Here is a 13,599-nt window from a genome sequence, read left to right on the forward strand (position 1 = left end):
AGCTAACCGGACAAATACAATCACCCAGTGACATCTTTATAGATAATTTTCAGAGCACAATAGTACCACGTGGTGACTGGATGGCTGTAGTAGCATTATTAATGCACGTTAACAACTGATGTAGGACAAGTTGCCAATCCTAATTAAAAAGGCAAAGATTTGGTATGCACCTAAAATCTTCTTTGACTCTAAGCAGCAGTTGGCAAGCACCATAATCTCAAATCACTCCTTGTTAGGAAAGACAAACGATTAAGTACTGATACCAACAAAATTTTGGGCTGGGTTCTGGCCACCTTTGAAGCAGAGTCTGCTTGGCAGATTCGTGAATAACTGGATAATGGCTTTAAATATCAGCCGGCTGCTTTTGGTACTATGCTTGTCACTTCTCTTTCACTTCTTTCCTGTTACACGCTGGACGATTCATCTGTAAGGTTTTATTATGCTGCTTTTGGTTGTTTTGTTCTACCAAACTACAACAGTCTTGGCAGGCAGACAACATACAAATGAAATTATTGCTAATATTACTGCTAATGGTGGTATCTGAGGCTACCATGGAAATGTTAACTGTGTTTCAGAATCCAGAATTGAGATGCCATTTAATTCAGATAATGTAGCTGCAGACCACCATGTGGCACAGCAAGGACGGCCTGCTAGGACCACTTAGCACAATCTGTTTTCAGTTTAAACTTAAATTTAAGCACTTGAAGACCACAGACAACGCTTTGAAATACACTGCAAATTGTTTACCTTTTTGGTCAGTGAATCATCTGAATCCGACGGCATTCTTGTAGACACGTGAAAAATGATTTCCACGGTAGAGGTAGCGTAATAGGGTGCCGTTTGTCCTGTGCTACCATTGCGCTGCAGGCCGCCCATAAACCCACCATGTGTTGAAAGATCAACCTGATTGATTGAAAGTTATAATTAGAAGAAATTTGAGAAGACTGATGAATAGTCAGTATTTGTTTATATATCAAGGCTTGGTGAATTTACCACTCCAGAACTCTGTAGCCATCCCAGAGAAAAAGAAATGTTCCCCTACGGGTTTGTGATCTTTGCGTTAGAACTGTGCTTCCCATTCCTGTGTTTGACATTTACTAAAAGTAAACACCTCTTAACTAGGTACTGAGTCATTACCTACATGGCTATTTTACCTTCCTTCCAGCAAACAGCAGCAAGGAAGCAAAGGCATTCTGTCACGCGCAGCTGCTCTAAGGGCTACGCGCAGCTTCGCAAGCCCACTCAGAGCACACGCAGCAAGAAGTAATTATAAAGTGCAGAGAAAATACAATCAGAAAAACTGCAAAATAACTTGAAGATTTGTACAGGAAGAAAAACATTAGAAGATATTATTTTAGAAGATTATTCAGAAGAAATGGCTCTCTGGAGACAAGCGTGGTTCCAAAAGCTCGTTTGTTTTCCCAGCTGCATCAGTCTGAGGATGCTACCTCTCCCTGCAGACCTTATGTCACTTAAATGCTTAAACATGAAATGCAGCTACTATATATGCCCAAACCCCATAAATGTTCATGCCATTTAGCCTACTGGCACACCACTTCAACACCACAAACTAAAACCAAACGGTTTTGTCCTTCGTAAAGCAGTCATACGGTTGGGTAAGTGCTCTGACTGCATGAAAAGTTAAAAAGAACTACAGTTAAGGTAAAATTATGCTATAGCTCTTAATGATATGGAAAGCAGCAATACCCACTGCGGCACCACCTGTCCATCAGCAACAGGAAGGATGTATCCATCCAAAGTAGTATGTGGATTTACAGAATTCCACTAAAAAGGTGAGCTTTTAAGTACTGCTAAATATTAGTGTGCATTATAATTTATCCTTTTTCTTTTTGAGACTTAAAAAATATGCAGCGATAGAAGCAGTTTTGTTCCCATTTGCCTATTTTAACCATCTTACATTGATTTTCGTAGGTCAACTACGTTCGCTTGCCTAATCTTTATGACTATTACCTCCCAGCCCAGTCCAGCAACAAAATCTTCATACGCCTGGCTTCCCCTTGCGTTGGACAGTATTGAACATTTGTCCTCCTGCCCTTCCGCAATGTAAAACACTGCAATCTTGTGAGTTTCACGGCTGCAATTAGATATAAAAAGAAATGAAAATTGAAGAAGTTTTAGCTCAAAATGATTTTTTTATATCACCTGCACTCAAAAGCTACGAACAGGTGACCACCCGTGTAGGTGATGTTTAACTCTACATGTCCATTTCCTCTATGCACACAAACACGTCACCCAGTTTCAGTTGCAGAAACACATTTTCACCAGTTTTTCCCCCATGACCACGCTGCAGACACACCACAGTTCAGAGAGTGGAGACAAGCCTATTCCTTCTGTGCATCAGCAAAAGAATTGATGACCAGGTTCCAATTACAGGGTTTAATGGCTTACATCTGTGCAACCTTGCCAACGACAGGAAGATTGCACAGGTGTTAATGGGAGGAGCATGATTTGACCTACAGAATTTTAGAAACAGGGTGATGATATATGAGAAAGAAGAAAACATTATTGACTTTCCGATCCTGCATTGTTTTACAAGGCTGGCAGCGACAGCTGGCTGCTTTGAAAACAAGCTGAGTGGATTTGATATGAAAATTGTTGAGATACAAGAAAATCAGAACTCTAAGGCTGCAGACATTTTTCACATAGCTATATGTCAAGGAATGAAAAGTAAAACAGAGTATTCAGAACGTTCTTCTGCCACTACCCGGCTGTAGAGGAGCTGTATGGAGATTAACCCTTGAAATGCGGCTCCTGACACAGGGATCCCCCTGCAGAAAGTAGTCCTTTGTGGGAGCTGAGCCAAGGTCACAAAAAATTCTGCAACTTCTTCCCTCCCCTCCCCACTACAGAAAAGAGGAAATAGGTTGCTGTGTCTTATTATCGGCTACTGCTTTTGAATTCTATGTATACAGTACCAGTAAAAATAGCTCATCCATTCAGGCTACAGAACTCAAACAAGCCATTTTTCACACAAATATTTGTATTGCTAGCACATGCAATTTTAATGACGTTTTGGTTTTGGTGACATACTTATTCTTTCTTTGGAAACACTGACCTTATCAATGGTGTGTTTAGTAAACATTACCTACCATTGGCGGGAATCCAGATTTTTCAGTTCTCGCAGCAACTTTGAATTTTTCTTAAGAAGATGAAAGCTTTTTCTATAAATATATAAAACAAGATTTAAAGGAAAATGCCACACAGTACAGACACAGTATTTTTTCATTGAAATGCCTAAGAGAAGGAAACCAAATTAGCATGGTTCAAATGATTTTTTTTTTTAATTATTATGATGAACAATCTGCAGATGTCTAGTTAAAATAATCACTGAAGCAGGTATATGTAAAAGTTCAAAAGTATGCTCTGACTACCACCCAGCTGTATAATTCTCGCTTTCTTAAGTGTATACATGTTTGGGGGGAGAAGTGAGAAGAGTACTAGTACTGTAAACATGTTCTGAATCTTCTCTTCCTACCTTCTATCCCAGGAGTTCATTCCCAAGTCATTTAGCAACAGCCGACAGAAATAAAAGGACGCCTGAGGTTCAGCAGGACAGGGTTCTTCTTGGCGGGACACCTTCATACTCAAGTCCGTGCTGCATTTAAATATATACTCTTTTTCCTGGGCGCTCTGCCTCATCAAGGCTTCAGTGATCGCATTCTCTTGGTCGTAGCTCACACCGAAGGGTGGCGGCGACGGCTCGTTCAGCTTTCGCTGGGGATGTGAAAGGCATTCAGGACTGGTGTTACCAATCTTTTCCAGCAATTGGTCAAGAGCATCTTCTCCTTCTTCCACCTGAGAAATGTCTTTCTGGGAAATGAAGTGGTGTTCAGGGTTGCCCGAGATCACAAATGTGTTCGTTGCGCTCTGCCGCGGAAGGCAGCCCTCCAAAGGCCCGTACAATATTCGGCCATCCCAAGAGTACTTCCCCGAGATATCCCTGACAATTACCCTTACGTCCGAGGGGGCTGCTGCTGGTTCAGTGTCCGTCGTCTTCTCTGCGGGGATTTGGAGGTAAGATATGAGAGTACTGTCGTTAAACACGAAGAGCTGCAGGTTGGGGCTCCGGAAGACTTCTGAGGACAGCTCGGAGGACTCCACGTGGGAGTTGTCATGGTTCTCGCTAAGGAGACTGTGGAGAATGGCAGGGCCTCCACTGAGCGGGTAGTGGCTCAGGTGATTCACCAGGTGAGTCATAACCATCCGCGCCGTTAAAGGTATCAATTCTAAGTTCCTCCTCCTTTTCTCTAAAAGGATCAGCGGAAAGACAACAGATCAATAAAAGCAGCCAGAGGTAACTGAAGAGGTCACCTGCAAATTTCGGTCATATTTCAGAAGCTTGCCTTAGCTGTCTTCCTAATCCTTCCTGTTCAGAAGCTACTTATAATCGCTTTCCAAGGAATTCTACCTGTTACACATTTCATTTTATTTTACCACATGCCCTTTGACATGTCGACTACAGTCCCATCCAGGACTCCGCACAACACGCAAAGTCCTGCCCGCTGATGCCACCGCGCCCGCTGTCACTCTGGTTTCAGGTGGCAGGTTACGGTGTTTCTCCTTACCGCCTGTATTCCCACAGACATCCCCACAGCTATCGTAGCAAGAGAGGGACCACACAAGAAGCAAAGGTGAAGCAGAGTTGCAACTAAAAACCAATGCTTCTCGGTCTCCAGCAGCATGGTGGCAAAGTTTGCTGTCTGAGGCAGGAAGAGATTTGCTGGATCCCAAGATGTTCCCCTCAGCGCAGGTGAACACATCAGTTATTTCATAAATCGATCGTGCTCCGAGTTACATTGTGCCTCCACTTCTCCTACTGGAATGTTCTTCCACAGTATTACCCCTTTTATAGGCAGAAACCTTTGAATTTCCAGTTTTCCTTCGTATTCGGTTTAAACCCATTTTTCTTTATAGTGTTTTCCTCTTTCCTTGGCATTTATACCTTCTAATGCACTTTTAAGCAACAAGTATATCCCTTTTCAGCCTTCTTTTAGCCCCCAAAAGCCAAAATTTTTCAGCCTCCTCTCGTTAAAAAAAGGCTTTTCATTCTTTTCCTGAATCCCCCTGGATTAGATATCTGAATGAATCTTTTTCAAAAACAAGCAAACCAAAGAACTTGCAGGGCACTAACACATCTAAGATGAGAAACATCTCGTTCTACCTAAAATGACAAGATGTGCCTGACATGTAACTTGATCTTTCACTATTCACAACACGTCCTACTCAGCAAGCAATCTGTGTAGAAGCGTTTTAATGTTTTTAACCTTTTTGTTAAAATTAAAAGCAATGACACAAAACCAAAGAAAATAGGCTGTGGGACTGAAAAATTCTACAGAATCAAACCCTGGAAATTACTATTTTTAGGCATCACTGCCAATCCAGCATTATGTCGCACAACTTCGTGTTGCATCTGTACTTTGGATTCTCCTGCAGAAATGCGTTAATTCATATTAACATATGAAATTACTTAAACTGGACTTAACTCATAGTTGAGCAGCCATTCTTTTAAAGGTTATTTTTAACAAGTGTTTGAAATAAAGATGATGTCTATGACAAATCGCTTCGAGATAAATTATTTCCTATGTTTGGATGCATACTTTTAGGTTGACTTTATAAAGTAATTAACATAATCCAAATAATCTCTTTTCATTTTAGACACAGGTAGACTGTGAATCGGCAGGAATGGCATATGCATGCAGCTGCAGAATTTGGTCCAAATCATACATGTTCTTCTCGAATCTCTTGGACCATGCAAATTATCTACGACAATAGAATCATTTCTACTGCAAAATTCAAGGGCAGCTGTGTGCTTCTGAAAGAAGATTGATTTGGGGCTTATCTTACTTGCCGGATTTAATTCTATATGCTGAATTACGAGTAGCACCAAAGGCAAAACCAGCTTCTTGGTCTATCCCACCTCTGTACAAGGTTCTTGCTATAGAGCACCTTAGTGTCATTTTCTTTTTCCTGTGATCTTTGTAGAGTGCAACGTCAGCAACAGCAACAAACTTGAACATCCTATTACAAAGGCAACTGAAATTCATTAAAAAAAGGGCGCCGCCCAGTTTTCAAGGCACAATTGCTACGCACAGTAAGGAGGAGTGCCTTTTCAGAGAAGAGGTATAACCTGGAAAGCTTTATTTCCTAGCTGCTGAATGCTGACACGCTGGTCCTCACCATGCTCTGTGAACTCTCTTACCCTCGGCGACAGTGAGCAGGTTGCCCAGATCCACGGAGGAGTGGCACTGGGCTGGCTCAGAGCTCCTGACATTCCCCAGTGGCAAAAACGGGTCGTAATCACTGGACGAGAGGTCTGCCAGACTCAGCACGTAATGGCTTTGCTGAGTATACGTGCTGGAGCCATTCACACAACAGTGCAGAACCTGCAGGCAGACAAGCATGACGCTGAAGAGGTAATGCAGCGTACACTACAGTACCCGCTTCAACACTCAGCGAGGAGTGACCCACCATAGCTTGTGCATTGTGAAAACTCGGACATGCTACAAAAACACACCTGTGTCTAAATACAGCCTTTTTAAAATAATACCCTTTGTCAGCACTTACTTTGTACTTAACAGCTCACTTCAGGACTTATTTTGTACTTTAACAGCCCATTTCAAATAATTCAAGTATTTCTGCAAAGATTTTCCCTGACTCATTGTTTTAGGCATTTTACCTTTCTCTCTTCACCACCCTCTCCTGTACACCTCTGATGTTATCGTCTTATCATTTTACATTCTTTACTTCTCATCTGTATGACTTCTGCTCACGCTGTGAGGATTCATGATAATCTACAGCTTACTGAAAACGCTTCTGTGCCTGACAACATCTGTGAGAGGCATCTTTAAACATCTAGACACAATCATGTTCTTTCTTCATACTCACTCTATAAATATAGTCGAGTAAAGGAGCTTTGGATGCATGTTGATCTTCAAGAACACCAGCAGACACTGGCTCCAGTAGCATTTTCATGGGTAGTGCCATACACCAATCCAACAAGCAAAGCAGCAGTGAAACTATGAACTAAACAGAAACATGTAGCATGGCATTTAGGTGTAGTCTGTTAAATTCACCCAAAATTAAAGGTATGAGTTTGAAAGTTTAAAAAACAACTCTGGTTCCAAGCGACTTCATTTAATAACCACCCTGAACAGCACAAAGAATGGAGCCTGCTCCTTTCACCGACATACCTTTTTATCTGCTTCCACAGAGGAGTATTCAGCACTCGGCAAAAGAAATGCAATAGTGGCCACAAGGATCTACATGGAAATGTAAACAGAGTTCCAGAAAGACATTTAACTTCTTTCACTACAAAGATAGAACACGAGCTTCATTTGAACAGGGTACAAAAAAGGTGCAATTCTCTTAGGAGCATCTAACTGCCCTTGTACTCAATGTCCAAGTGAAACGGAAAGTTTTATGGAGATTTTGGAAGTAAATCACTACAAACGAGAGAAGCACACTGGTCCAAGGACTACAGAAGGTACATCTAACAATAACTGCAAAGAAAGAAAAAGGTAACATAAAGTCACAGTTACAGTAGCTCAAGTAAGGACTAAGGAATTGAGACAATTTTGCAAATGATTTCCATACAGACGTTTTAAAGAAAGTGACGTACTTCAGTAATTTTTCTGGACAGAGAGGATTCGTACTTCTGAAGCTTTTGCCAGTAAGAAACCAGCAGCTGAAGAACGTCACAGGCTACTTGAGCTACCAGCTTATTAGAAAACTGGAAGAAAAGAAAAGATGATTAAAAGCCACATAAAATATCCAGATACAATACAATGCATTCAGTTTTACTACGTTTAAAGTTATTTTGCACCTATACAAGCAGTAAAAAATGTTAATGTTGCAAAATCCCAATGTCAGCATTAGGAAACAGCAGCCTGGATATCACCTATGTAATCTTCATTTGGTCTGTTGTGGAAAGGCTCTTTAGGTACATAATCACACGCTATTTTTGCAAATATTTTGCAGGTTTTTTTATAGGAGACCACCTTGGCAATACTGAAGAACCGTGCATATACTCCTCAGCAACCTCCCAGGAGCCACAAGGGTCTGAACCATGCTCACTGAATGTAACGAGCTACAGATTACATGCGAAGGTCCAGAACCAGGAGACATCATGTGAAGATGGCCAATGCCATATCACGAACCCTACGCAAGAAGTCCCGAGCAGTCACGTGTTAAGCAGCATCCTGTCAGTGCTTTAAGCAATGAAAAGACAAACCAGCAGATCATACTCCATATAACCAGCAGCTATTCAAAAAAATATGAAAATACCTTTTTTTACATAATGTTTATCGACCACAGAGACTGTCACAGTAATACCTTCAGTGTCACACCTATGACATTGATGGCTTCCTTCACTTGGGGATGGTTCGTACACTGCGTTAGTTCTTCGCATATCCAAACTCCAAGGCCACAAATAGCTATGCACCTTTTTTAAAAGAAAAAGTGGTTCTGTCAGAAGTTTTAGAAGAACATTTAGAAAAAAAAGAGAAAAACGCACAAAGACGCGATCTCTTTTTCCCCTCTCTCAGGTCACACAGCAGGTCAGCACCTTCACGGTGCGGAGTGAACCTCATCTCAACAGGGCTAAAGTGAATAACTCATCCAAACAGGAGCAAACCACGAGGCAGTAGTAACATCTCAGCTGTACAAGCACCAAAAAATCAGCAGCAAGAAAGACTTTCCCGTTATCTCTTTTACTCGATATTTTACCTTGCAGCTTCACTTGGCTCCTCTGTAGCGTTCTTCAGTAAAATATTTATGAGGTAGCACTAAAATAATAAAATAAGTTAGAATAAATAAAATGGATGTATGAAAAAGATGCTTAAAGTTGTTTAGTTTTGACATAGTGGCACGTGAAATAACTAATTCTCATTCCATTCTTAAAGCATTTTTACTACACACCAATTTTATTTTGTCAAGGGAGAAATACTCACTGATTACAACTCAAATATACGGGCCCTTGTGGATAAATGTAATCAACTTAAAATCACGTACAGGCAGCATGATGGAAATCAATTCGTTTTCAGAGTTGACGGGTGTTTACTAATGATGAGCGGTGATCACTAAAACACCGTAGTTTGTATGATCAAGTTCTAAGCAAGCCATGCTTTGGAAAAATTAGTGTATTTTTTAGTACAAAAAAAGACACTTAAAAATCAAGACTGTTTTAACACACCTCCAACGGCTCTCCGAGGCCTGATGAAGAAAGCAAGAATGGGAGCCAAGCGCGCTGAGGTTCCGCGTTCTCTCTGGTTCTACCCTCTCGGCCACCAGGAACTCAAGAGATTCCTCCCCAGCTTTACCTAACTTTGTGCAGGGGGTCCGTGTGGTGCCTCCAGTTCATGGAAAAGTAATGGAGGCTTTTGTGAGGGCATTTGGACAAGTTTCACCTGCAAGTGATGCTCCAGGTCACCTTTGTTGGGTCTTTATAGGGTGACGTGTGTGATTTTTCCCACCAAGCTATTGCTGTGAAGGTCATTAAACTACAAAGCCTTCCATCCAGCAAAACGATTCATGTCTCGGGGTGTCCCACTGAAATTAATTCTCATGGAAAAGCCATTCATGTAAGTTGATAGTTCTAATAGTGGCATTTCTTAACACTTGACTATAATACTAATAAGGGAAAAAAAAAAGTCCCCTTATGCACACCCCACATCTCTTACAGGACAAGCTCATATACAGATACAATGAACGGACGCTTTAAATAATACCACGAACATCATTTAATGAATTGACCTGACAGGCATCTGGCAGGAAAACATCACGTTTGATCATAGCCAGTTCACTCTCCTTGAAAGTAAAATGTAATTTGCAGTATCTAAGCTTTGTTAATTTTATGGTGCATGTTAAGCAAAGCAATGCTTATCAAATAATCACATATCATGTGTGCAGCTGTGGGGTTTTGAGGAGAAGGAGGGGTTTATTTTTTAAACAAGAAGTGCATGGTAAAAATGAAGCGACAATATAGTAAAAATATGTTAGGTTACATAGGGATTTACTAATAAAACGTGACTTTACCTTCACATCTGCTGTCCCTGCGATGATATCACCGGCTTCTGAAATGGGCCGCAAGAGTGGGATTTCTTGGTAGATGTTTGGAAAGCAAACGAGAGAACCAAGGATGGTGTGAGCTTCTGAACGGGGAGCCTAACGAAGGAAAAGCAAACAAAAACATCTTCTTCATAAAATTATGAAAGCGGCATAGACTGTGAGGCTAGTGTCTACCACCATAAATACCGGACGTGCTGTATTCGCAATGCAGCGCCGAAAGTGTCCTGAGGAGCACGTCCCGGTAGCTTTTGCTTTACAACTACAGCAAAAGCAGCATTAAAGCAGCGACTGACAGACACTGACTTGCGTATGCTTTTTGCTCTGTTGCTCTGCTCTTTCTCTGAGGCTGAGTGTCTCCTCCAGCAGGGGCCTGGCCCCGCTCCTAAGCGTATTCTACATTTTCAGTACCTCCTCTGTCATTACACAATTCAATTATCAGCGATTTGGTGTCAATAAAAAATACAGAACAACCTAAAGAAAAGCTGAGTGAGAATTTTAGGCATGAAACCAGCACTACTGTTAGCTGATTGCGTGACACAAAGGACAGCACAATGCACTCACACTGACTGTACACACGATAAAAATGCATAGAGATTTTCCTACTTCAATAAAACCATCAAAAGCAACATGGCATGAGCTATAAATGCATTAACTACTGCTATATAATCTTGTGTAATGTTGAAGATGCAATGCACGCTAAGTTTTATGCTTGTAGGAGAAATAGAAGGTGATGTTTTTGGGTTTGGTCTTTTTTTTCCCCCCGTGGAAAGTTGAGTTTTCATTTCTTATTAGTGCTTTAGGCTTTGGATCAATGATCAAGCTGATCAGTTTCTTAAAGAGGTGTCAGAAAATTAATGGCTGTACACTCTTTAAGGGGCAATGGAAAAAGTGCGGCTGGGCTCACTGTTTCAGCCCTGCTGAAATACGAGAGGGCTGTGACCCTGTGCAGGGCCACCCGCTCAGCTGCACGAATGTCAAGAGCAGCGGCAAAAGCACTTGGCCAAAATGGACAGAAACGGGAGTTTCATGTACAACAAAGCTTTCCTGTTTTTCCTGGGATTGCCAGACCTTCACCCTTATTTTGGCATCCCAGCACTGATTTGCTATTTTACTTATCCTTCACTAATTTAATAATTTAGAATCACATTTCTGTTGATATTTAGTAAGAAATTCTGTATTACCAAAAGAGTGCCATATTTTCAATACAGGCTCACTGAAAAAAGCTAATGAGATTCTGAAATCCAAGTCCTGCTTTTAGCGCACAGGCGTGCTGCAGTATTAGCGAGGATATGATTTCTCACACTTTGGCCTTTTGATGAAACACCTTTGCAATACTAGTGTGTCACCTTATCCCACAATTTCACACATCAGCTGCCACGGTATCTGCCCCAAGAGCCCCGCTTCGCATCGCACTAATGAGTCACCACCTGTTAGAGTGGAGACATCCGAACCTCGTTAGCAGGCGCGCGCTCTCGGGGGACGGGGGCACTGGGCATCGCCACACTCACCTCCAGCATGTCTGTGCTCAGAACCCTGGCCGCCGCCGTAATGAAGTCTCCTATCAGCATCGTAAAGCCAGGTAAGCCCAGGAAGAAAAACCAAGGTGGGCAGTGCTTTATGACAGTATTTAAGATATCCTGAAAAAGAAGTTACCTGTTTGAGAAGAAATAAGCGAAACACAAAAAGCGCCCAAAATGAAAAAGGAGGGACTGAGAAGATTTAACTCTGCAATCCAGCAGTTCCACACTAATCAAGGGGGTAATTCAGAGCCACACAGCTCTACGTGCAACTGATCGTCACGGTACAACCACTACTTTCTGCTGCAGGTCTGTTTAGTAGGAAAAGTGCATTTTGGTAATATTTGTACTCTTGAATTCCTGTTAAAAAAAACAACCCAAAACAAACACCCATGTCTCTTCATGTCTAAGCTTAAAAGACCTGTCCTCCTCTTCAAGACTTTGGATTCAAAACATTCAAACCATTAATCAATTTAAGACGAAGCATCACACCACTCCAAATGAGGTATTTCCTAGAATCACATTACTCAAAACCCTGTGGCCATAAAAGCAGGAGACGACACAAATGACTGCTGCCTCCGCCCTGAGGGAGCTCAAGGTGGTAACCGGCAGCAGGTGGCTTACTACTGCCAGGCTGCTCCAGCTCATACGGGATGTCTCTGCTGTTCTGGACTAGTTGAGAAGTACAGCGATGCCAAACGCAAGACGTGATCACACGCAGCGTGGTAGCACAGACAAATACATGCTAACTAGATTATTTTAGGTCACTCTTCTTCTAAATAATTAAGATAGCAAATATAGATATGCTGGGGAGGGGGTGGGGGGAAGAGTTTTGCTAAACTTTTGAAGGAAGAGGGGTTTTTTGGTTTTGAGAGGTAGCACTCTATGTGTAAGAATAGACCACCAACCACAGCCTTGCTCTCATCGTTACCCTGTGACACAAGAGCACATTTGAGAGATGTGTTTCAACTTGAATCCTTGGGTGTTTCAATTCTTCACGGTCTCTCCAAATCAGAGCCAAGTTTCTGTATTTAAGATTTTCTTCCTACAAGGCTTCAGCAGATTTAAAATTAGGCACAAGATCTATATAATCCTTTCCTGCAACATTATATTTTCTGAAGAATTAAATAAAGCTTTTTCTATTCAATAATAGAGACTATTTTTAATCTCAATAAAATTTCAAAGGAAGGTTGCAAAGGGAAAGCACTTTCAGTGTCCATTTTTACTGGTTTTATGATGTGTTAAAGAAGGCTTGAACTTAAATTTAGTCCCAGAATGTGTCCATATGCTCGATTTCTACATCAGAAACTAAAAAAGTCAAACTCATTTTTCCCTATATAAAGATATGCTTTAACTGCACTAGTATTTTCTCAAAGCACTGCTAAACACCTGGACAGAACCTATTTAGTGTTCTCCTAAGTATTTACAGCAGTAACATCCTACGAAATAACTCTGTTATATATTTTAAATCAATAATACTAGTTTTTAACATAGTAGCAGATAATGCTTTCACTTTCCTGAATAAGCTAAAATGCCACTCGAGTTAATGTTTAAACTAGTTTTAATCACTTCCTTTGATACATTTTAAAGTCAATATCAGTCAACGCAAACATTCAAAAAGAGAGAGCAGATGGATGCAGCAGCTCATAAAGTGGGTGGTAAACTCACACTCCGAGCAGAACAAAAGACCCACCTTTTTATAATTAAGGGTCTGATTAGCGCACCCGGCTCCTCACAACACGACACACCTGTAATTACAAACGGAGCCAGGTACTGGGATGTGTTTGGTCTCTGAAGAATTGGGCATCAAGCTATAGAGCAGCAGATGGACGTACACTGCTGTTGACATATGCCACAATAAAAGAGCCCGTGCTAACCTGGCCCGAAAGGTAACAGAATGTAGGAAGTACAAAGACCCGCTACAAACAACTGCATTAACTCCTGTCCTCGCTCCATCAATCCCATCTGTTAAATACCTCTGTAACGATCACCCGGC

At 41.4% G+C, this 13,599-nt stretch overlaps 1 protein-coding gene across 3 annotated transcripts in view; it reads right to left on the minus strand.

Moving 5' to 3' along the window:
* RALGAPA2 (Ral GTPase activating protein catalytic subunit alpha 2) overlaps nt 1-13,599 on the minus strand; it is a 132,841-nt gene that overhangs the window by 60,271 nt on the left and 58,971 nt on the right. For all 3 annotated transcript variants that reach the window (XM_064445503.1, XM_064445502.1, XM_064445504.1), the window contains 12 exons: nt 11,595-11,723; nt 10,054-10,182; nt 8,746-8,804; nt 8,353-8,461; nt 7,640-7,750; nt 7,212-7,280; nt 6,907-7,044; nt 6,221-6,404; nt 3,497-4,268; nt 3,111-3,182; nt 1,972-2,095; nt 748-903 (listed from right to left, as the gene is read on the minus strand). In XM_064445503.1, the coding sequence (XP_064301573.1) occupies nt 748-903; nt 1,972-2,095; nt 3,111-3,182; nt 3,497-4,268; nt 6,221-6,404; nt 6,907-7,044; nt 7,212-7,280; nt 7,640-7,750; nt 8,353-8,461; nt 8,746-8,804; nt 10,054-10,182; nt 11,595-11,723 (2,052 nt within the window). The remainder of the gene's footprint in view (nt 1-747; nt 904-1,971; nt 2,096-3,110; nt 3,183-3,496; nt 4,269-6,220; nt 6,405-6,906; nt 7,045-7,211; nt 7,281-7,639; nt 7,751-8,352; nt 8,462-8,745; nt 8,805-10,053; nt 10,183-11,594; nt 11,724-13,599) is intronic.

This window comes from Phalacrocorax carbo, chromosome 3 (genome assembly GCF_963921805.1).
Source record: "Phalacrocorax carbo chromosome 3, bPhaCar2.1, whole genome shotgun sequence".
Classification (NCBI taxonomy): Eukaryota; Metazoa; Chordata; class Aves; order Suliformes; family Phalacrocoracidae; genus Phalacrocorax; species Phalacrocorax carbo.